This window comes from Molossus molossus, unplaced genomic scaffold (genome assembly GCF_014108415.1).
Source record: "Molossus molossus isolate mMolMol1 unplaced genomic scaffold, mMolMol1.p scaffold_m16_p_3, whole genome shotgun sequence".
Taxonomy (NCBI): domain Eukaryota; kingdom Metazoa; phylum Chordata; class Mammalia; order Chiroptera; family Molossidae; genus Molossus; species Molossus molossus.
In genome coordinates this window covers 45,926-68,430 of record NW_023425366.1, presented here as the reverse complement: position 1 = coordinate 68,430, position 22,505 = coordinate 45,926, and the positions used below count along the sequence as shown (strand labels likewise).

The window sequence follows — 22,505 nt, the reverse complement described above, 5'->3', positions numbered from 1 at the left end:
CCTCAGTGTCCACCATGGGCAAAGCGATAAGGAAAAGTGAGATGTTATGTGTATATGAACATGCATGTATACGTGTGGATAGACTACTATTCAGCATTATAAAAAGGAAATTCTACCATTTGCGACAGCATGGATGAACCTAGAGGACATTATGCTGAGTGAAATAAGCCAGGTTCAGACAGACAGACAGATGCCACACTCTCTCATTGATATGTGGAATCTAAAACAGCCCAACTCATAGCAGCAGAGTGTAGAAGGGGTTCCTGGCATGAGAGGGTCATGGGGAGATGCTGGTCAAGTAGGAAGAGTTTTCAGTTCTGCAAGATGTATAAATTCCACAGTTGAACAATTGTATACTTGAAATTTTCTCTGAGGATAGATCTTAAGTTTTCTGTCCACACACAAACACACACACAAAAGGGAAAGTGATTTTGTGAGGTGATGGATATGTTAATTAGATTGATTATGGTGACTATTTCACAATGTGTACATATATTAAATAAGGTTGTTCACCTTAAATATATACAATTCTTAATTTACAATTATACCTCAGTACAGCTGGAAAAAATATTCAGAATTAGAAATTATCATTTTTATTTGTAATGGAAACAATAGTACTTCTATTATTAAAAAAATAAATTTTCTAAATGAACACATGGGACTACATCAAACTCAAAAGCTTCTGCAAAGCAAAAGAAACAACCATCAAAATGGAAAGGCAACCCACTGTGTGGGAGAGCATCATTGCCAATGATACATCAGATAAGGGGTTAATTTCCAATATATATAGAGTGCTCATACAACTCCACAAAAGGAAGACAAAGAACCCAATTAAGAAATGGGCAGAGGAGCTGAATAGACACCTCTCCAAACAGGACATACAAATGGCCAAGAGACATATGAAGAAATGCTCAACATTATTCATCATCAGAGAGATGCAAATTAAAACAACAATGAGGTATCACCTCACACCTGTCAGAATGGCTGCCATCAACATCATCAAACAACAAGTGTTGGTGAGGGTGTGGAGAAAAGGGGACTCTAGTACACTGCTGGTGGGAATGCAGACTGGTGCAGCCACTATGGAAAACAATATGGTGTTACCTCAAAAAATTAAAAATTGAACTTCCATTTGACCCAGTGATCCCACTGGGAATATACCCTAAGAAGCCTGAAACACTAATCAGAAAGAATATATGTATCCCCATGTTCATAGCAGCACTATTTACAATAACACAAGTGTCCATCAGTAGACAAATGGATAAAAAAGCTGTGGTACATGTACCCAATGGAGTACTATGCAGCTGTAAGAAACAAAGATCTCTTATCCTTTGAGACTACATGGAGGGACCTGGAAAGTATTATCCTAAGCGAAACAAGCCAAGCAGAAAAAGACAAATACCACATGATCTCACTTATTTGTGGAATATAATGAACGTAACAGTTTGAGGAATAGGGTAGACCCAGAGACGTGGAAGTAGGGTACAGACTGACAACCCTCAGAAGAGGGGGTGAGGGGGGAGGGAAGAGATAAACCACAGAACTTATATGCATGTCAGCATAACCGATGGATGCGGACAACAAAGCTGGGGACGGGGTGGGGGGGGATGGGGAGGAGGGTGTCAATGGGGAAAAAAAGGAGAAACATCTGTAACAAAAATAAAATTAAAAAACAATAATACGTTTTCTTTATTGATTTTAGAGAGAGAGGAAGGGAGAGGGAGAGAGAGATAGAAGCATTGATGGGAGAGAATGATTGGTCGCCTCCTGCACGCCCCCCACTGGAGATCAGGCCCACAACCTGGGCATGTGCCCTGACCGGGAATCGAACTGGTGACCTCTTGGTGCAGGCTCACTCTCAACCACTGAGCCACACCGGCCGGGCCCAATACTCCTTCCTGATGGAGCATCACGCGTTAGTTCCAGGTTCCAGGATGACAAGCCCTGTGCCAGGTGTCGCAGGGTGTGCGCACGAGGATGCGCAGCCGAAGCGCTGGGCTGTGAGCACACGGAGGACAGAGACTCTGTGCCGAGACCTCAGCACCATGTTCAAGAAGGAGTGTCGCTGTGCCTCATGCCGTGGCTGCGGTCAGAGGAAAGACTGACGGACTGGGAAGGTTAGAAACTGCAACTTAGAGCTCAGTAGTTAGCTGGACTCCATCGGCTGTTGAAGGGTCGGCCTGGAAGTGTTTTGCAGCCTCTGTGACGGCCTAAGAATCTGCAAAGGCTGTTCTAGGAGTGGGTGTGGGTGGGCGGGTCACACAGGGTTTGTGCTGAATCTACAGAAGTCAGACAAAGAATTGGGGTTTAGGTCATATAAAGGCAAAGCTGCTGTAACGAGAGGCCCCTGAAACGCAGGCTGAATGACACACACGGTGTCTCCTGTAACAGCACAGCTGGACTGAGCAGCAGGACAACCTTTTCACAAGGTTGTTGAGGCTCACGGGGGCCTTGACCTTGCTGCTACCAACCTCACTGGGGCACTGAGCTCATTTGTGTGGTAGGTGCTGGGTCATATCCTCAGCCACATACCTGTAAGATGGGGCACGTGAGGTGGTCCCGAGCAAGCAAGATGAAACTTGCACCCATCTCGCTGAGTTAGGGTTCTTCAGAGGAACCAAACCAATGAGAGACAGATTATAGATAGTGGATGGATGGATGGATGGATGGATAGATAGATATAGGTAGATATAGACAGACAGACAGGCAGACAATAAGGAGTTGGCTCACACAATTATGGAGACTGAGAAGTCCCATGGAGACCCAGGGAAGCCAGCAGTAGGGTTCAGAAGCCGGAGCGCTGAGAGCTGACGGTGTAGAGCCGGGTCTGACCTGGAAACCAGGAGCGCCGAGGGCAGCGGGAGGAGGATGTCTCAGCTCAGTGGTCGGGCAGAGAAGTCAAACGTCCTCTGCCTTCGTTCCCCTCAGTGCTCCGTGTAGTGGAGATGCCCCCGACTGGGGAGACCCTTCTGCTCGACTCAGTCCACCAAGTCTGGTGTGGATTGCTCTGAAAACACCCAGAAGTCATGTTTGATCAACTTCGGGCATCCTTTGACCCAGTCAAGTTGACATAGAATCCTGACATCATCGTTGGGGCTGAGAAATGTGTCTCCAGCAGGGGCCCTGTCCCAGGAAGAAGAAGAGGACACTGACCTCCTCAGTCTCTCTCTCCATGGCCAACACGGGTTGCTAAGAGCATCACGATGACGAAACAGCTCTCCCGGGAATATTCAGACTGTTCTGTGGGTTTGCCGCAGTGACTGTGACATGTCGTAGCCACATTCGTGTCACCTCTTCAATAGGCAGCTCTCTGGTCTCAGCCGTCTGCTGGGAGGGTGCCCGTTCCCGGTTGTCCTCTCTCGTCTCGGTGTTATTTCAACCAGGCTGCTGATGCTGGAAGCCCTCGGCCGGAAGCTGCACTTCTGCGGGACTCGGCCGAGAGGCAGAAAGGGCTTCTGGTTGTCTCCAAGGAGACGGTCAGCGCCTCCCCTTTCTATCCAGAGGCAGTGGGAACCTGGAGTCGGTGTGGTGCTGGTGCGGGTGTGAGGCCCACCAGCTCACCTGCCTGCTCACTGTCAGTCGTGTTTCCAGAACCAGCTCCGCCTCTGCAGCACTGAGGTCCTCGCGCCTGGTGGACGCGGTCCAGAGCCTCGCCGGCGCCCTGTGTGCGTCCTCAGGCGGGGCTGGCTCCGCAGTCGGGTTGAGAAGCGCCGGTCCTCACAGGAGGCGCTGTCGGCCCAGGAGGACAAAGGTGTGCAGAGCAGCGAGTGTCACCGGAATTCAGCTTGTTCTCTGGCTTCGCAGAACTGAAATTCTCATGCACTGTTGGGATCTTGAGCTCATGGTCCTTCTCAGTCTGGTTATCTGACAGGGTATCTTCAGTCGCAATGGCGGGCGAGCTGTCTGAACACCCACTCTGTCCCTCCCTCTCTAGGACGGCTGCCGGAAGCGGCTCTGCTGGTTCTGCTCACCAGGGCCTGGAGCTGCCTGGAATCCAGGGGCTTTCAGTCCGAATACTTCCCTTCCCCGCTGTACCCCCAGGGCCCGACCCTGCAGACCCCCCCGGGCAGCTGTGAGCCGACACCCCAGGCTGCGGGGTTCACGGCGCCGTCTTACCCAGAGGCTTTCGTCCTGGTGGCTCTTTATTTGCAGTAAAGTCACATTTGGGAAAGAATGTTTCTCTGAAGCTGGTCTGGTCTGAATGCCACAGGGGAAGAGACATTGTGCACTGTGCCATGTGTCTGTGTGACTGTGTATCTGTGTGTGTGTGATTGTGCATATCTGTGTGCGTGACTGTGTGCATATATGTGTGTGACTTTGTGTGTGTGAGACTGTGTGTGTAACTGTGTCTGTGTGCGTATCTGTGTGTGTGTGACTGTGTGCACGACTGTGTTTCTGTGTGTGTCTGTGATTGTGCATATCTGTGTGTGACTGTGTGTATATCTGTATGTGACTGTGTACATATCTGTGTGTGTGTGACTATGTGCGTATCTGTGTGTGTGACTGTGTGTGGCTGTGTGTGTGGCTGTGCATATCTGTGTGTGTGGCTGTGTGCATGACTGTGTGTGTGGCTGTGTGCATGACTGTGTGTCTGTGTGTGTGGCTGTGCATATATGTGTGTGTGTGGCTGTGTGTGGGTGTGTCTGTGGGTGTTGGTCTATGTGTGTGACTCTGTGGGTCTGTGTGTGTGACTGTGTATGTGTGTGTGACTATGGGTCTGTGTGTGTGACTGACTGTGGGTCTGTGTGTATTCATTCTCGATCTCGCCTTAGCACCCACTTCTGTTTATCTGAAGCTCCCCTCCAATGCTCCACAGATAGTGGTCTCACTCCCCTGCCTGGAAACGCCCCTCCCCCATGAGGAGGAAGCGCCCCCTGGCTGTAACTCACTGCGAGGTCAACCTTAGTGGTCTGGCTGTGGCTGAGTATTTGTGGAGCATCCCCGAGGCTCAGCCACGGGGGCTGGGAAGGGGAAGCTTCTGATATCTGAGTGAGGACAACAGAGACACTGGCTGCCGAGTCCAGCCCCCCTCCAGCAGGTCTCTTTCTCCCCATCACCACTAAGAAGCAGAACAGCTTGTCAGCGACCAGGAACTCCCTGGGGACAGCGCAGTCTATCCGTCTGACAAAAGGATGTGTCTGAAACCGGACGGCCTGCCTGTTGAGGACGAAGAGCACAGACATCCTGGAGCCTTTCCTGGGTCGACGTCCAGTCCGCACACTGGCGGGGGCTCAGTTCCTGTCCAGAGGGCGGGCGATGCTTCCTCCACCTGCTGTTGTCCTCTGTGTCATGGAAGAGAGATGTCCGCTTGTGCCTTCCACACTTACAGTTCACACACCGAGTGGACATTTTGTGAAATCGAAGCGAGACCGGCAGTCATAAGCGAGGCCGGGAATGGGCCTAAGGCCGGATGTGGGGCAACAGCGAGAACTAGTGTGGTACAGGGTGGTTCTGGGGCCCCGCTGGTCATGACGACGCCCTCGAGTTGCTGTAGGCGCAGCGTCAGCTCTGAGCTGCAGAGGCAGGTGGCGGATCCTCTGGGCACGTCCCCTCTGCCCATTCCCACGCGCAGGCTGGCGATCTCTGTATCTATGAGGATTCGGGGCATTTTCCCCCCAAGAAACAAAGTATTTGTTTATTTTTTAAAGAGAAGCAAAACTTAGCATGTGAATTTCTTACCAAGTCCATGTCCAGTAACATGTAGCACCCCTTTCCCGTCATGTTATAAAAGACCCACCTTGGCCATGAGGGACTGGCATCCCCTCCTCACCTGGTCTTGGCTTTGCCACCTGCAAAACTAAGGGGCTGGACCAGCACCCTCCAAGCAAGTCGTCCCCACAATCCAGTTACTCCCCATGGGGTCCTGTTCCCCACGCAGTGCTGCACAGGAAGGAAAGGTGGTTTCTGCAGGCCGCAGGGGCTGGTGGGTCACACAGGGAGTCTCAGGCCGCCAAGGGCCACGCTTGCCTACCTCCCCAGTGCGGGTGACGGCCGCCGCTTGTGTGAGGACACAGCGAGTCCCGGGCTGCGTGTGTTCTGTGCTCCTCAGGACTGACTGGCCTTCGTGCGTTTCAGTCACATCCAGCCTGTGGTTTCAGTTCGCTTGGTCACTGAGTCAGAGTTACCCCCGGGGAAGGTCCTGTGTGCCGGACACGGTGCTGACGCCACAGACACAACGGTGACCAGTGGCCACGCGGCCCACCGTCGGGGCACCTGCCGTCGGGAGCAGGTGCGCGAGGAGGTCGCAGGGAGGCCGGCGTGGCCTGTGAGGGCCCTGGGTCCCCAGGAGCCTGTGACAGGGTCGTCTCAGGGCCCTCAGCCCAGGGACACCACAGATCTAGAGGCTTTTAAATAAGTCCCTGGAAGTTCTGAATTAATTGTTCTAAGTTGGAGTCATTTCAAAAGCTCTCTAATGGTTAAGAAGAATGGAATAAATAAAGGACTAAATTACTGAAAGTGTAACTGAAGGGCCAGCCCCGTGCGGCACCTGCAGCAGCCCCGGCGTCTCCTGAGAGGCGGAGAGCGACCCAAAGCTGTGCTTCCAGGATGAAGATCGCGGCCTGAGATCTGTCCGGCTGCGGGGGAGGGAGGGCGGCGCACACCGTCGGTGCCTCTTCCCCACACGCAGCCCCAGTTACACCCTCAGAGGCAGTCGCTTTCTTGGCCACGGAGGTACATTTTGCGCAGCGTTTTAGAACCTGTGACCAGCAAGTGTGCATTCACCATGAGAACAGGCAGAACACACGGGAAGCGTTTCATACTGGGAACGAGGGAGGAGGAATGGGAGCCTGCACGATTTTATTTATTTTATGTTATTTTGTTTTGTTGTTTTATTTTTTAAATGTTTTTATTGATTTTTTAGAGAGAGAGGAAGGGAGAGAGAGAGAAACATCAATGTGAGAAACATTGATCAGCTGCCCCTGCACGACCCCTCTGGAGATCGAGCCCGCCACCCCGGCATGTGCCCTGGCTGACCAGGAATTGGACTCAGACCTCTCAGTCCACGGGACCACGCTCCATCCACTGAGCCACACCAGCTGGGCAAGGAGCTTGAATTAGTTTATTCTGTGCAGAGTTTAGTCATTTATGTGCAAATATGAAGAACTATTTTCCTCTTCTGCTGCGTCATAATGTAAAAAAAAAAAATCAACAGAAACCCTTTGTATGTGTGCATATCTATGTTTAGAGAAAGAGAAAATATATAAAAATGTAGAAAATATATAGCGAGACAGGAGATCGTTTTTTGGTTTTGGTTTTGTTTTTAGCTAAATGACCACAGATTTTTTAATAACTCTGATCTGGTACTGGTGAGGTCTGTGTTAATTGCCATTTGCTGAGTAACCATGGTGACCAGCATATTGCTTCTGATTCCATTAATCTTGTTGAGTTTAACAGTAAGTCCCAAAGGATGTTCTGCGGTGTCCGAAATAAATCATCTTCTCACACGTATTTGTTTGGTGAGAGCCGCTTTCTTTTAATGTGAGTCTCTGACCAACACGGCAAGAAGGCAGCCACTAATGAGGAGATTCGAGCCGTCCTTCCAGAGAAGAAAGTTTTGCAAATCACCCAAACAGAAAACACGCAGAAGCCCCGGTGAAGAGGACCTGGTGCAGCCCCGACCCCCCAGTTAGAAGTCTGCCTGCGAACAGCCTCAGTCTCCGATGGGAACTGGACACAATTTCACATTCTCTAATGAGAAAAAATTATTTAAGTTGTAGGGATGAGGAAGGAAGGGCTGAGCTAGTCTGGGAGGGAAACCTGCCTGCTGGGGGACTAACCCGTGAGACCTGGAGGGTGGAGAGCAGACCCTGGCCCGCGCCCGCCCACGGCCCACCGCCCACCGCTGCCCGAGTCCGTGCCTGAGGCTGGGAAGCAGGCGACGTCCCCACGAGCACTGCCGAGCTGCCTGGTCCTTTTCGACGTTGACAGCAGCGCGGGCAGGACGGATGCCGGTGCCATTGGCCACAGCAGCCTGCGACCCAGGGCGGTGGTGACGTGTAAGTGGCCGGAGCGGGCGTCCCAGGAACGCGGGGAGAGCGAAGCCTGCACCTGGGCCTTGAGCGCGCCGGGTCCTGGGTTTCCAGCCCTGCGGGAGGCCTGTCCTTCAGGTCCACCGCCCACACCTTCCTCATGCACCGACCCCCTGAGGCCCCCCTGAGGCCCCCCCAGGCCCCTCCCTGAGGCCCCCCCCCAGGTCCCCCCCTGAGGCCCCCCCTGAGACCCCTCCAGGTCCCTCCCTGAGGCCCCCCAGGCCCCTCCCTGAGGCCCCCTCCCAGGTCCCTCCCTGAGGCCCCCCTAAGGCCCCCCCAGACCCCTCCCTGAGGCCCCCCAGGTTCCCCCCCTGAGGCCCCCCCAGACCCCTCCCTGAGGCCCCCCAGGTCCCCCCCTGAGGCCCCCCCTGAGGCCCCCCCAGATCCCCCCCTGAGGCCCCCCCAGACCCCTCCCTGAGGCCCCCTGGCCACGAGGAGCACCTTCCTGGGCACGGAGCCCTGCCCGCGGCCTTTCTGGGAAGAGGCAGAGGAATCATTTAAAAAATTGCCTAAAATCCAATCCAATTTGAGTTCCTTTAAAAGACCCTTTGGAAATTCTTTGTGAAACGATGTCAGCACTTGAGAGTTCAGGGTTACCCAGGTGCAGGGGACTTTTCACGCCCTATGCTCTGTGAAGTCACCCTTTTTCCTGCACCGCACACAGAAGAAGAGGCGAGACGGAAGCGTAGTTCCGAACATCGGCCCTGGTCCCGGTTCATGGGTTCTCGCCATCGCTGGAGGAATCTGTGGTTCGCGTGGGCACAGAACTGAAGCTCACCTCCCCAGATTTCTCTGATGAAGCCTGGTGCGCAGCCCGGACTGTTCACCAGACACGCATCTCCTCTGACAAGCGCTCTGCTGGGCTGGGGGCCCCGGAACCCACCGCGCCTGGCAGCAGCCTCCTTTCTCCAGGGAGGGAACGCGGCCCAGCTCACCCAAGCTCCCCTGAGCCTCCAGAGCTATTTGCGCTTCCTTCTCTGCAGGTGGAGAACCGCTCACCGCACTTTCCGTGGAATAGTCCTGGAGGGTCTGAAACTTGCTGGGAAGAAGGGACCAGGCTTCTCTTCCTCGCGCTTTGCTGGCCCCTCCAGACTTCCACCGCGCGCTGAGTTCTCCACCTCGGCTTGCGCCTGAGCACGCAGTGAGAGGCGTGTCCCTCCCACCCGAGACTGTCGTCCTCAAACAAGAATGAGGCCACTGTGAAGGGAGGAGTTCAGAGGTGCCTCCTGTCAGCTTCCTGAGGACACGAAGCGCTGAGAGTCTTAGAAGAGTCCAGTCCCACTGGTACCGGCAGACACGTTCCCCTTCACGCAGAGGGAGCTCCACCCGGTGTCCCGCCTCCCGAGGCCTCGCCTTCCTCAGCTGCAGACCGAGGAGGCAGTGATATCCCCCAGTTGCTCTAAGGATTAAATTAATGGGACATATATAAAGTGATTAGAACAGTACCTGCACATCTTAAGGACTACAGTTGTGATCTAACTTAAAATCAGACGTTGGTCACATGTGCCAGGAGTCATACCGGGAATTGTTCCGATGGTAGGAACCCTGTTCATAGTGCCTTAAAGCGCCTGCCCTTGTGCGTAACTTCAGTGTTCATCCACATGCATCTCTCTCTTAAAAGTGTGAGACCATGATGTGTCAATTCTTACAAACCATGTGTAATTGCCTCCAGACTTCCAGGGCCCAGTGACTGAGCTTGTTCCGTGGCTACCGTGAGAGGGGACCGATATCTGTGTGCCGAGCAGACCAGTGTCCTTGGGTTTCCTGGAGCTGAGGCCGTCTCGGGTCACGGGACCCCCCTGCTAACACGGAGACTCTCTGGGCAGACGGGATGGCTGGCACCCAGCGATAGTGGTGGGGTGAGGGGAGGAGGAAAAGAAGCGGGGACATCAGCTCACCAAGTAGGAAATAATTCTGAACACACCATTGTTATTCATTTCTAACTGATGGGAGAAATTTCACTGACCTATTAATTCCAAAACTGGGTTCCATTTTTTGCTATTATCATATGTGGGATATAGTTCTTCTTCACTTGATGTTTTTCACTTTCCTCTGATCATTTTTTCCTTTTGTCCTTTTTCTTTTAGGTCAACTCAGATCAAAACATACTCTTGGGATGAGGCCCAGGTGATCCTGGTCGGCAACAAGTGTGACATGGAAGAGGAGCGGGTCATCTCCACGGAGCGGGGCCGGCGCCTGGGGGAGCAGCTGGGTAAGTACATCCGCGAGGGCGCCGCAGGGACCCCGCGCTGGCAGGGCGGGCCCAGTGGAGAGGCCGCCACCCGACAGGCGCCCCTGCAGGTGAGGGCTCCCCACCTGTGGCGTCAGCAGGAGCAGACAGGGTCCCTGCACAGGGCGCTCTGAGCCCCGAGGAGCACAGGGCGCCCTTGGGTTCTTCTCTCCACTGTAGGCGCAGGTTCCGGTCTGGGGACGCCCCCCCCACGCCCTGTCGTGGTCACACGCCTCCTTGAGACTTAATGTCCTCGTCTCTGAAGAGTCAGTATGAAGCCCCTGCCTGCTCCACCGAGTCTCCAGGGACAAGGTGGACAGGGTAAGAGGTCCTAGGTGGAGCTGCGGAAACGCAAGGCCATGTCAGACGCCCAGCGTGTGTCCGAAGGGGAAACGCGGGAATGCGCAGGGCCGTTCCCATGCGAGGAGGGAGTCGCGAGCTCCGTAACTTCAGGCGTTTTATTGAGCACCTGTCATATGCCACTCGTGGTGTCAGACGTCACAGGGGACACAGTCCCGGGCCAAGATTCTTTCACTCAAGTGGGGGACCGGAGTTGTACACAAGGAAGCAGAACTAGCAAGACAGCAACTGGATAAGGAGAGGTGATGACCTAGGGGGGGTGCCAAGAGGGGAGCAAGGGGCGGACCCAGAGGGGGAGGGGGCAGAAGGTGTGGGAGTCGGGAGGACGGGCAGATCGGAGCAGTGCAGGTGGGCCTGGAAGGACAGCTGAGAAATGAGCAGCCAGCAGGAAGCGTGATTGAAGGAGGAAACAGACAGACCATGTGCACTGGACGTGGAGAGCAGACTGCACGCGGGGAGCCAAGAAGCGGGGGCCTTGGGAGCTGGGGCCCCGAGAGGCTGAGCAGTGGGCAGAGGCTTGGAGCCCAGCGTGATGGCTGGAGTAGAGCCTGGACTGGGAGGGCGGTGCAGCCCTGAAAAGGGGAGCTGGAACAATCCTCCTCCCCTCCCCCACCTTCCCCTGTCCCCTCCCCTCAGCCAGCCCCTCCTCCCCCTCCCCTCCCCAGTCCCCTCCCCTCCCCCAGTCCCCTCCCCTCCCCCAGTCCCCCCCTTCTGAAGACCACAGAGAATACTGAAATTTCTTAGCAGGGAAGAGCTCAGGTTTTCCCGCCCTATTGCCTGGGATCTACACTGAGAAATGCATTTAGTGCGGTAACTCAGGAGATACACACACAGTGGGAAAGAGAATGAAACACGTTTTATAAAACACATTGACCCTCACAAGATGAGGTTCATTATGATAGTTTCTACCTGGTACTTTCTCCTTTTTTTTAATGATGATCTCAGCCCACAGAAGTCCTAAGACACAGGCAGGGCCTCGGGCTATAACCTGAAGACGGGGTGAAGGGGTGTCTCCCAGTGGGTCACTCTGCACCTGGTCAGTTCATGAATTAGTGTGCACGTCCAGTCTGAGAGCTTGACCATGTCCTCAGGAGGCGAAGCTCGTGAGACTAAAGGTGATCCCGCCTCCACCAATGTCCCAAGTGCTGCCCATGGTCACGTGCTGTCGTCTGGGAAACTTGGCACCTTTTCCTAGTCTTCCCAGCACCTCAGGAAGTTAGGGTGGAGAACAAGGGTCCCCCAGGAGAGAGAGGAAAGCTCAGAGAGGTGGTCACGTGGCGTCCCGAGAGTGTCCCTCCCTCCCCGTGTTTCCCTGACAGGTCAGGGCTACACCACATCGGGGAAGAAACTTCTACACAGACACAAATTTCCTCCACATACAGACCTGAACATTGTTTGGCTCAAAGATTTTAGATCAGATCCAAGAATTGTTTCATGTCACCAGTAACGAAGTGCTGGGTGCTGAGAGGGGGTGATGACAAGGGCGGACCCCACTGCGGGCTGCAGACCTGGAGGAGGGGCCAGAAGGCCAGAGGCACACTGTGTTCCTCGCAGGATCTTCCGGTGGTTTCTGGTTGGCTGTTGCTCTCTATTCAGTAAAAGTCAGCAGTTATCATGGCAACGGACACGTGCCTTCTTAGAGGTCCTTGACCTCCTTCAATGCCTCTCGTTCTCCTCGAGAGGACAGAGCTTCTCAGAGGCCCGCGAGCCATCGCCATGGGGGAGGGGCCCTCAGAGTCTCCGGGAAGGCATCAGAGGCCTTTGCTGTGTTGTTTTAGCAGCTGGTATAGGCCGTTGTCCAGAGGCCATCACGCACCGCAGAGTCGGGGGCTGTTCTCAGTGTTATCACCATGTATTGGCAGATGGCTCCACAGCACTGTGTCATCGACTAGGTGACGACGAACCGTCGCTGTGAGTAGCTGTCTGCATAGGGCGCGTGCAGGGTGCCCGACACTCGGATGCAGCCAGTCCGCCTTAATTCACCAAACGCTGACCAGGTGTTGTCCTCGCGCCTCGTACTGGGAACAGTGACAACCCTGCTGTCAGGGAAGAGCACCGCAGTGCTAGGGACAGGCTCTGCGGGCGCCCCTACCCGGCGGGGCGTGCTAGGGTCCCCAGTGGTGCCTGGTCAGCAGAGTACCAGACCCTACATACACTGTCCTTTCCCTACAGTGCATCTCTCTGGTAAAGCTTCATGTATAAGTAGGCACGGTGAGAGATGAACAACAATAACTAATGATAACAACAATGTAACAATGTACTGTAGTGAGCACAGTACTTCTGAGGCGGAAGCCCAGGAGTCTACGTTTTAAACACTAACTTTTTGCAACACTAAGATGGTGGGACTGTTTGGAGATGGTAGGGAGTCGCCCCAGAGATGAATCCTATCCTGTAGCTGGTGACACGTTTCTCAGGCATGTTTGTAATATTTATTATAGATTCATGTACCTTTAACAATATGTAGCAATGTTTTAGGTTTTTATTTTATATCAAATTTATAACATGGTGGCCATCTATATATGTATAATCTCATAACTGAAGTTTTAAATGTACAATTGTTAAATATTAAATGAGAAAAAGATTGGGAGCAATCGTTAAAGATATAAATGTTCCTGAAGTAGAACCAGTTGGCGTGGGAGGAAGAACCAGGAGAACTTAGTGAGGGGAGGGAGGTGTCTTGTCCTGAAATGATCGATGGAAGAAGACGGGTCATTTTGACAGGCTCCGAACTCGCAGAAAGGTCAACATCTCAACATCTCTGACGTGTCCCCAAAATCCAGTTGGAGGCACAAGGGCAGAAGAGATACTGAATTTCTTCCAAAAGAAGTGAACATTTTTTAGTAATAATTTGTAAGGACCCAGTTTTGAAGGGTGTATAATCTGTGTGAATATTTCTTCCCAGAGCAGACAGGTGTCCCTAACCATCTGCACCCGCAGTGGCCCTGTGCCCTGTCCAGGCTCAGGGAATCCAGACCCCCCCCCCCCCCGGCACGCATCCCCTTGCCCAGCACGGACTCCAGGGGCTTTGTGACAGGCACGGACATTCCTGCACTGTCACCTCTCCCGGCTACGAACTCTGCCTCCCCTTCTTTCCGCATTTGAGACTTTTTGTTCTGATTACCCATCTGACAGGTATTTGCTGAACCCCTATAATGTTATCAGGGATCACAAAGTACATGTCCCTCTTATGGGGCGTAGCCTGCGGTCTCTCAGAAGCACAAGCTGGGGCCCGGACACAGGCTGAGCAGGGCTGAACGCGGGGGAGCAGGTGCGACGAGGCGGAGGGCCCGGGCTCTGCAGGTCGGGCTCAGTGTGTGTTGGGAATGTGAGGACGCATGTCTGTAACCATGGAAACACTGATCTAAGGCAGACTGGCTGAAGGAGACAACTTCAAGTCCGTGGTTTCCAGCCGCTCCTCTCTGGCACCTGCGGGAATGACTACTTCTGCAGCACACCAAAAATATATTCTTTGCCAATGTGGAAAAAAAAGGTATAATTTTGATTCATTCACACCAGATGGCTATTGTTGTGTTGACCGTTGCCGATGTTTTATTTGAGAGTCTGAGGGGAAGGAGGAGGGTGCCCCTGACTCAATGTCAGGAACTGCATGTTTTAGACATTCCTGTGGCACCCGGGCGGAACATTCCTGCCTCACGGGAATAATCTCTCGAAACCGAAAGAGAAGTGGACAGGACTCTTTCACATAAGGAAGGTACTAGAAGAACCGTTTGCCTCAGATGGGACGTGGTGCAGTCTGGACACATAATGACTTACCAGAAGGTCCAATACATCAGGAAGGCAGGTCCACCCCGGCGCAGAGGGAGTTCGGGCTCTCTCCAGACATTTCCACCCCTGAGGGCAAGAGCTTGTTACACGGCCTGCACACGAGTAAGGGACGGACTCCCCTTTCTCTGTGCACCTTCCCTCTTCTGACTGAACAGTGATGGGGGTGCCGAGAAAGAGGGGCACACACAGTCGAGACCTGTGTCAAGTCAGAGAGACGGGAGTGACAGACCGGTCAGCTGGAGGGGGAAGGTCCATGGGACCTGAGCCAGCCATGCACACCAGCCGTGTAGTCCAGCGTTTAAAGAGAAGCCAGAAACCTAATTTTACCAGCTTTACTGAGATCTAACTGACATACAGTGCAGTATAAGTGTAGATGCACAACATAATGGTTTGACTTATACATATTGTGAAACGATCATCACCGTAACTCTAGTTAGCATCTATCATCTTATATAACTACCTCCTGCAAAAAATGTTTTATCTTGTGATGAGACCACTGGGCTTTGTCTCTTCACAACTTATGTCTACGGCACAGAGCGGTAACTAGTTACCATGCTGCCATTGCATCCCCAGTACTGACTTACTCATTCCCACAAGTTGTACCTTCTGAGCCCCTCCTGCAATTCCTCTCCACCCACCCCTCACCCTGGCCTCTGGTGACCACAAATCTGATCTCTCTCTTTTATTTATTTATTTATTTATTTTTGTTACAGATGTTTCTCCTTTTTCCTCCCATTGACACCTTCCTCCCCATCCCCTCCTTCCCTGTCCCCAGCTTTGTTGTCTATGTCCATTGGTTATGTGTACATGCATATAAGTTCTGTGGTTTATCTCTTCCCTCCCCCCACTATCTCTTCTGAGGAGTGTCAGTCTGTACCCTACTTCTGTGACTCTGGATATATTTTGTTCATCAGTTTGTTTAGTTCATTATATTCCAGAAATAAGTGAGATCATGTGATATTTGTCTTTCTCTGGCTTATTTCACTTAGGATGATACTTTCCAGGTCCCTCCATGTAGTCTCAAAGGATAAGAGATCTTTCTTTCTTACAGCTGCATAGTACTCCATTGCGTACATGTACCACAGCTTTTGTTATGAGACTGGGTTTGTTTATTTTGTGGTTGTTGTTTGAAGTTCAGTATATAAGTGAGATCACATTATTGTGTTTCTCTGACTGATTCCACGCAGCATAATGCCTTCACGTTGTCACAAATGACAGGATTTCCTCATGTTTTTTGGCTAAATGGTTTTCTGTTGTATATTCTGTGACACAGTCGTCATCATTTGTCCAGGAACACAGGTTGTTTCCATGTGTTGACTAGTCTAAGTAATGGTGCTATTTTTCAGTGGGTTCTTGTTTCCTTCGGATATGTTGCCAGAGTGGGATCGCTGGATGACTTGGTAGCTCTGTAATTGTCTGAGAAACCTCCGCACTGGTTTCCGCAGTGGCTGCACCAGTGACGATCACACCAGCAGCGCACGAGGGTCCCCTTCTCCACATCTCGCCAGTGCTCATCTCTTAACGTTCTTGATAACAGCCATCCTGGCAGGCACGAGGTGATATCTCACTGTGGTTGTGATGTCTATTGCCCTGATGGTGGTGCTGTGAGCATCATCTCATGTACCTGTCGTCCATTCACACTCACATCTCACTTTTAATTGATTGGGTTATTTGTCCTTTTGCTATTGAGTTGCATGAGTTCCCTGTATATTTTGGATATCAATCCCTCGTCAGCACCTTTTACAGTTGACCCCGAGCGGCATGGGTTTGGACTGTGTCGGCCACTTATACACAATGAATGGTACAGTCAGCCCTCCGCTTCCCTGAGTTTTCCATCCATGGACTTCACCAGCTGGGGATTAAAAGCAGTAATTTTGATCCAGATTTGGGGATCTGTGGATGTGGGGGGCGATGGTATGCATTGCTCTACAGCATTTTATATGAGGGACTTGAGCATCTGCAGGGATTCCCAGAACCAATCCCCTGTTTTGGGGGGTTGAAACTTACATGTGGCTTTTCGACTGCATGGGGGTCAGTGTTCCTAACATCCGCATCATTTGACCAAGGGCCGAGTATATATGTATAACTCTGTAGAGACTCTACTGTCCTGATGGCTGCCTCAGCGAATCTTAAACGGCACAAAGTATCAGGCTACCTTTGCAATCATTTATTTATTTTTATTTTTCAAATGATAAGAGAACGTTTATTTAGGAAGTGACAGAGGTAGAGAAGGGGAGTGAGCTGGGCTGCATGCGCTCAGGAGGAATTGCAGAGGCAGAAGGGGGCCCTTGGAGCTCAGGAAACAGAAGGGAAGAGTGGGGGGGCAAGGTGCAGGCGAGCTCTGGAGAGTGAATCTCCTCAGGGACCATTTTAAAACGATGTTTTGTTTGTTCACTGACAGCATTAAATCTAGTTAGTTACTTTGTATTTATTTAAATTGTTGAAAGTTTATAGTGCATACTGTGATTATTAATTAACGTAGAACTCCCAGTTCAACTGGGACCAAGCGGTACCCACCTCAGGGTGGCGGAGGGGCAGGACCTGCACAGGCACAGCTCAGAGGTCAGCGCTGCCGTGACAGCTGAGCAGGTGACGGACTTGGCCAGTGGCGCCTGTGTTTCCTGATCAGTGGGTTACACTGGCCCCTACGTCACGGATAAAATGAGTTCTAATGTAGGAAGTGGTTTGAGTAGCATCTGTCATGCAGTCACCACGCAGACGTTAGTTCATCGTTACTATTGTTGTTACCGGGTATTTTCCGAGTTGTTGGCACTTTCATATACATTTTCTCACTCGAGCCTCATGACAGCCCTGGAAGCCAAGTCAGACAAATGTCATCAGTGAGAAACATGAGAATAAAACTGTGACTTGCCCATGGTCTGAAAGCTCGTAAGTACTGCAGCGTGGCTAGATCCCATGTCTTGGAGTGATGACCCATCCGTAGCGGGCACCTCTCTCCAGCCGCGCTGGGTCAGTGCAGAGGTGTTATACTACCGTGCCCTCCACCATGAACGCCCCCTCCTGACTGCTGGGGATTCCAGGTTAAATAAGGCCAAGGCGCCCTGGCCGGTGTGGCTCAGCGGTTAGAGCGTCGGCCTGTGGACCAGAGAGACCCGGGTTCGGTTCCCGCTAAGGGCATGTACCTCGGTTGCAGTTTGTCCCCAGCCCAGTTGGAGTTGTGTGGGTGGCAGCCAGTCAGTGTGAGTCTCTCACATCGATGTTTTTTCTCTCTCTCCCTCCTGCTCTATCTGAAGATTAATGCAAAATGTCCTCGGGTGAGGATAAAAAAAAAATAAGGCCAAGGCACTGAGAGCAGTCTGGCTGGTGGGACCACGGATAATTTTACTGACTTCAAATTGTACCAGCATCACAGGGTTCTCAAAGCCCAGATAAAAGGAGTCGCACTCGACAAAGACTTGTGTGAATTGCCAGGTTGCACAATGGCCACGATCTCTTACGAGGCCCCTACTTCAGAGCCTTCTGGAATCATGCTGATAAGTAAAGGGAGTATTAGCAGAAGAGATGAAGGAATTGAACCCATAGCTGAATTTGTGCCATATTGACAGATTTTTTTTTTCCTCCAAAGTCCCAGCGAGAGACATTGGCTTCCTGAGCGGGGTCTGGGTGCCGTGTGACGAAGCAGCCTCCCTGAGCCCTGGGAAGTCCCCGCAAGGGTGCAGCTGGTTCTGCCATCTGGGCAACAGGGACTTCCTTAGATCCGTGCTTGCCCTTTGCAGATCTGAATCTGAAATGTGAGTGATCTGTCCCGATAGGCTGATGCCTTTTCTGCAAAGAAATGCAGAATGTAAGAGCCTGTGAGCACTGCCCAGAGAGACACAGGAAAGACCAATAAAAGCCAAAGCGGGTTTGAAATATGCACCATACTCCACAGACTCTGGCTCTGCCCAAGGCCCTTCAGCTCAAATCCTGCAACTATTCACTTAGGTTCAAGGATAGCGTATAGTAGCCATTCACGCTCAGATGAGTCATCTCACTAATATACGCACAGTATTATTGCTAAATTAGAAATGTTAACTCATGAGAATTGCTTTTTCTTCTCTACCATTCAATACTATTCAAGAAAATAAGTATTTCTGGTGATCAGAGGGATTTTGACTGGGTGGTTAGTCTGTTCTTTGTCCTTGGCCCCAGAAGCTGGGATGAGACCGCAGGATTTAATCATTCTGAATCCGCGTGGCCCTCTGAGAAGGGCCAGATGTCACCAGAGGGTTTATAGGGTGTAACATGCAGACTGGATTAGGAAAGCATTTCTGTCTTCAGCCCAGTACACCCTAAATCTGTGTCCCCTGCATGGACCAGAGCAGTCTCTGGCTGGCCTGGTGGAGCGGTTGTCATGGCAACCCACTGGCGAGCCCGGCCTGGGGGCGTGAATGGAGTGACCAATTGTGCCCAGCGCAGCCCACAGAGCCGCCTCTGCCCAGGTGCGCTGGCCACCAAACTCGCTGCATTTTTTATACTTGCAGTTCTGGCCGCTCATTTGAAATTTACCGAAATGTCCTTTCCCAGATGTTAGTAAAAACAACTGCTGCTGACAGGTGACAGAAGCTGTGGACAAATAGCCCTGGAGGGCTGTCAGGTACCCTCACTCAATTTTCTGCAGGAGGTGACGCACCCCGGAGGGAACCGCAGTGATGTGTCAGTGCCCCCTGTGTCCGTTCCAGTACTGGGCTCACCAGGCCCCCACCAAGCTCTCATCAGGCATAGGGAGGGTGAGCTAGATCACACTGGCTTCCACTGATCCCTTTTGCAGCAGAATCTGCACAGGAAATCTAAGCTTCAAGTTAATAAAAAATAAAAGAGAAAATGAATTATTTTGGTGGAATTCAAACGGGGGAAAGAAAATAAATGCCAAATAACATCAGTCCTAGAAAAGACTGCAAGCGGCTGCGTGGGGGCTGGGCTTGGGAGGAGGAAGGAACCACGTTCAGTGATGAGATTTCCTGACGCTACCGTGACTGACGGCCGAGGGATCACTAGTCTTTCAGCTGGTAGCGCAAATGCACCTGCAGAGAAACGACAGGTAAACCAGCGCGTCCACGCCTTTGCTGAGAGGACAGCTCGTGTCTGCCTCCGTCTCCCCCACCGGACCCCCGCCCAGCAGGCCACCGCCGGCCCTCAAGCCATAACCCAGTTCATTCCGTGTCTGCAAATGACCGAGCTGTGCTTCCTGTGTTTCTTGCAGGGTTTGAGTTTTTTGAAACAAGTGCCAAGGATAACATCAACGTCAAGCAGACCTTTGAGCGCCTGGTGGACATCATCTGCGACAAAATGTCAGAGAGTCTGGAGACCAATGAGGCTGCCATGGCCACGAAGCAGAACACAAGGCTCAAGGAAACCCCTCCCCCACCGCAGCCCAGCTGTGGCTGTTAACTCCTCCCACAAGGGCGGGGGGCCTTGGTGATAAGAGGTGGATCAGCCCTCATTTAACTGCCTGGGAGCCACTGGAGGGAAGTGGCTGATGTCAGTGGGTGTTGCCCGCATCACATTCTGGGGAGTCCTTGGGTTGCTATGTGGCGAACACATGATCTTGAATTCATAAGGACTCTCCATCCACAAATATCTGGTCCTTGCATGTGACTTGTTATTTGTCTTCTAGGGTCTTTCTGTTTCAGATTTCTGCGCAGATTAAGCTACTGCTGGGATTCAGATTGTAATTCACTACTGCTGACTTTTGTGCCATGGGTTTGAATCACGCTGGTCACCGGTGGGGATGATAGCCAAGGAACTGCTTGTGTGATGAGGGAAGCTGGAGATCTCAGGAGACCTTATTTGCTTTACTCTTAACTGAAAATCCAGAGGGCCCTGGCGCTTTGGCTTAGCAGTTGGAGAGTTGGTCTTTGGAACGAAGGGTCTCAGGTTCAATTCCCAGTCAAAGGCACGTACCTGGGTTGCAGGTTCGATCCAACTGGAGTCGTGCAGGAGGCAACCCATCGATGTGTCTCTCTCACATCGATGTTTCTCCCTCTCTCCCTCCCTGCTTTCCACGCTGTCTAAAAATTACTGTAAAAATATTATTTGGTGAGAATTAACAAAAAAAAAAAAAAAAAAAAGAAAAAATCAAGTGGACATAGTACAATTTTTCTGTGCAGTTTACTACATAGGAAATGTGTCTATTTTTCAGTGTAATTAATACTGGGGAGACCACCGACTATGCAGAAATGGAAATGTTATGTCTGAGGCCTTTGCAAGTTTCCTAAGAGACGGATATTCACCCGAATGGAACGAGACCTAAAAAATGAGTGAGAGCCCCCCCCCCTCGGGACACAGCCCACTTCCCAGCCAGGCCTTTTGCTCACACCTGTCCACATTTTTACCTGGTTGGACCTTATCTCAATGGCTCGCAGGCTGAGGAAAAGACCCCTCCCTCTCTACGCTTATCCAGTCCAGCTGGTCCTGATTCTTCAGCCGGTCCCACCTGTCAGCCTCGGACGTGCTCAGTCACTCAGAGACCCCTGGGGAGGACGCCAGCCTGTCCCCCCACCCTGCCCCGGTTCCCTGCAGACCGGTGCGGACAAGGCAGAGGCCGGGCGGGGTCACCCCGGCAGCCGACAGGACGGTAGGAAGGTGGTAGGACGGTAGGAGCGTTTGCTGACTAACCCTGCGCGGTGCTGGGGTGGAAGCTGCTGGTCCGCTCTTCTGAGATGGAGCCCCCGGGACAGCGAGCGCGGGTGTGAGTTTCTTAGGCCGCTGTGTCCGCAGGGAAGGGGGTCGCAGGCCCTCGGGGGTCTGAGGAGGGAGCCGGGAGAGAGCTTGCTTGGGGGGTGTTCTCAGGACCATGCCCCCCCCCCCACTAAGCACCCACAGGGCAGGTCTCGGTTCCGTGGGGCTGAGGAAACGCCAGAGCTTCCTCGGGTGTGAGGGGCAGCGGCTTCGGCAGGGACCGTGGACGTGCGGGGCGGGCGGGAGCAGACACGGTGAGCGTCTCCCCAAGTTTCCAGGAGGTGACGTGTCCGCGCCGGGACTAGCAGGGGCCCCGCCGCCGGGGAGACCCTGCTGCCCCCCCAGCCCGTCTCCCCCGCACCCCCAGCAGGAACCGCCTGTGTGGCTGTGAAGCGGGGACAGCGGGAGGAGGGCGGACAGCGCAGGGGAGGGTGAGATTCAGACTTTTCCCCGAAGAACTGACTGCGCTCTTCCCGAAGGGGCCAGAGGTGACCTCTGAAAATGGTTCACGATTCACTTGACCCAGAAAACCCCACAAATCATGCAACTCAAGAGGTTCGGGCCTGTGTTCACTGCAGAGCGCGGGAGCCGCCCGGCCCTGGGTGCGCGTCTTGGAAAAGCCCCGCGTCTCTGAAGGCGGCGCCTCGCGGAGCAACCTGTGCTGTCCCCGCGGCGTGGGCCCCGCGGCCTGGGCCGGCCACGCGGGGGCTGCACACAGGGTCGGGCCCAGAAAGAGCGCTGAGCTTTTGCTGCACATGCTCAGAAATGCGGAGAGCGATGCTGAAGGTCAGGGTTTAGATGTAGGTCTGGTCCCCGAGCAGAGCGGAGCCCCCAGGACAGAGCTCGTGGGCGGAGGAGCCCAGACACCCGCCGCTCTCCCTGCCCGCCCACTGGGTGCCCGCCGCCTGCTCCTACCCCCGAAGAGGGGTTCGCAGAAGAGAAAGATACCCCAGAAGAAACGGAAGAAACAAAAACCGATGGTCCGGGAGTAAATTCAGCATAAAATAAAGACGAATAAAAGTAAACAAGAAAGAACTCACTGCTACTGAAATGAATTGGCTGGAGAACCAGAAAAACAGCCAAGAGCCGGAGACACAGCCGAAGGTGAGCTGCTTTGTGCCCCAGGGCGGCGGTGATTCAAGGAGCTCCCTAGTTTTCCAAACCTCAGCGGGACCAGAGCCTTTGTAACCAGTTGTTCACTTCGAACCCCACTTGGGTGTGAATTCCATCCAGAAGTTTCCGAGAGGATGCCACAGAGCCTGAGTGATTGAACACTGGTGTCTCTCCCTTAAAGCAAGGTGAAGAGAGTATTCTCTCTTCCTGATCTCATCAGGAGATCCTGGTTTTAACATTTAATTTGGCAAAAAAGGAAGCAGCCCAGGGTTAACTAAGTGAACCTCTATGTATTGTCATCAAGT

At 52.6% G+C, this 22,505-nt stretch overlaps 1 protein-coding gene across 1 annotated transcript in view; it reads left to right on the top strand.

Moving 5' to 3' along the window:
- RAB3C (RAB3C, member RAS oncogene family) overlaps positions 1-20,261 on the top strand; it is a 112,606-nt gene extending 92,345 nt beyond the window's left edge. Inside the window, exons 4-5 of the mRNA XM_036280454.1 lie at positions 10,118-10,242; positions 19,610-20,261. Of these exons, the coding sequence (XP_036136347.1) occupies positions 10,118-10,242; positions 19,610-19,797 (313 nt within the window). The 3' untranslated portion in view covers positions 19,798-20,261. The remainder of the gene's footprint in view (positions 1-10,117; positions 10,243-19,609) is intronic.
- Positions 20,262-22,505: the final 2,244 nt, after the last annotated feature.